This window comes from Monoraphidium neglectum (genome assembly GCF_000611645.1).
Source record: "Monoraphidium neglectum strain SAG 48.87 unplaced genomic scaffold scaffold05942, whole genome shotgun sequence".
Classification (NCBI taxonomy): Eukaryota; Viridiplantae; Chlorophyta; class Chlorophyceae; order Sphaeropleales; family Selenastraceae; genus Monoraphidium; species Monoraphidium neglectum.
The window spans coordinates 1-1,774 of record NW_014007691.1 but is presented as its reverse complement, the minus strand read 5'-3'; the positions used below and the strand labels follow the sequence as shown (position 1 = coordinate 1,774).

General features: G+C 65.8%; 1 protein-coding gene across 1 annotated transcript in view; it reads left to right on the top strand.

Moving 5' to 3' along the window:
• Positions 1 to 628, top strand: part of MNEG_16065 (cytochrome c peroxidase) — a gene marked incomplete at both ends in the record, with an annotated part of 1,646 nt that extends 1,018 nt beyond the window's left edge. The window contains one exon of the mRNA XM_014035464.1: positions 24 to 628. Coding sequence (XP_013890918.1) covers positions 24 to 628 — 605 coding nt within the window. The remainder of the gene's footprint in view (positions 1 to 23) is intronic.
• Between the last annotated feature and the right edge of the window lie 1,146 nt (positions 629 to 1,774).

The window sequence follows — 1,774 nt, the reverse complement described above, 5'->3', positions numbered from 1 at the left end:
CCCCCCCCGGTCCCCAAAACCAGGCCTCAGCCACGCCGACCTGATCATCCTGGCCGGCACCGCCGCCCTCGAGGCCGCCTCCGGCGCCGACCCGGGCTCGTTCGGCTTCTGCCCCGCACGCGTGGACGCCCCGGAGGCCGACCCCTCTCTGGATGTCCTCGCGCCCCGCACCTACGTCAACGCCTCCGTCGCCGTCCGCGACGGGTTCGCCGTCGCCGGCTTCACGCCTGCCGAGGGGGTCGCGCTCGCGGGGCGCCCGCGGAGCGCGGCATACATCAAGGGCCAGGGCTACAGCGGCACGTGGGGCGGTGCGCCCGGCGCCTTTGACAACGGCTACTTCAAGACCCTGCTCGGGGAGACGTGGGTCGAGTCCAAGTCAGCTTCCGGCAAGGCAGAGTTCAAAGCCGAGGGCAAGGGTGACATCATCATGACGCCGGAGGACCTGGCCATCAGGGACGACCCCGAGCTGGTCAAGATTGCCAAGGGGTACGCGGAAGACGGCGCAGCGTTCCTGAAGGCGTTCTCTGCGGCGTGGACCAAGCTGGTCAACGCCGACAGGTTTGACGGGCCGGCAGGCAACGTGTGCGACGACAAGCCGGCGCCGTCCCTGGCGGTCGCGGCGTCGTGAGCGGTCCCTGTGCGCGCGTATACGGCGGCTGGCACAGGGGGGCGCCGTGCATGTGGGTGTGCACGGGTGCAGACACGTGGACTAGGGCTGGAGCTGTGCAATGTGGGCCCGTTTTGACCGGGTGAAATTCAAGCGGCCGCGTAACCAGGTGTGTGGTGTGTCTACAGGGCGTGTGTGGGCCAGCAGGCTCGATTTGCATCTCAACGCAGTCAAACCCACATGCACCAGCGCCTTATCGGGACGAGATCATCGTATCTGTCCTATACCCACAGCCTGGCGTGCATTGCGCCCCACGCACCACACTTCAACACGCGTTGCGATTTTTACTGAACACATGCTTGAAGGAACACCGTTTGTTCCCCGAGGCTGTGTTGGGATTGCCTGATGGGTTCTGTGAGCCTTTGGCCAGTGGTTTTGATGAGTTGCACCACAACTTTTAACTCAGCCAGTGTTGTGCGGATCACCTGGTTGCTGGGTTGCTGCAGTAAACTGTCCACTGAACTCACGTGTCATTGTGACATGATGTCATCTCAGAGGGGTGCGCTGCTTGTAGAAACCCTTGATCGATCCGGGACCGTCCGTGGGGCCGGCCAGCCCGCCCGGCTCGAAAGCTGCCAAGGCAGCCACTGTTCCATTGGCCTGTGACTCATGATGCCCAGAGGTGCGATCTCAACAACAGCATCGCTCAGCCATCTCTGTTGCGGCTAGAAAACTTTGAGCGCCCCCCACCTGCTGCAAAAGCGCCCGCACACTCGAGGGTGTGCGCCCCCTTCGGCCCCTACCCGTGCGCGCAGCCGCAATCCCGCACCCAAGCGCACGAGCAACACTCATGGCGCCGCTGGCCGCCTCGCTGCCTGTGCTGCAGCGACGGTGTGGCGCACCATTACAACAGCCGGGACGGCGCTTCTCGCGTGCGCGCGGGGCGTGCCGCGGGGGCGCACCCCCGTACGCGCAGCTTCCGAAGGCGCCGCGCCGCGGCGCGCCTGGGAAAGAATGGGGACGCCCCTCCGGCCCTGACCACGGCCAAAGCATGCCTTTTGGGACGGAAACCCAGTGGGCAGGTGAGGCCGCGCCAAAACAGACCGCAGTGAGGGGAGGCGGCGGGGTGGGTGGGGCATGGAGTGGAGTGGCGAAAGGCGCGCCGCT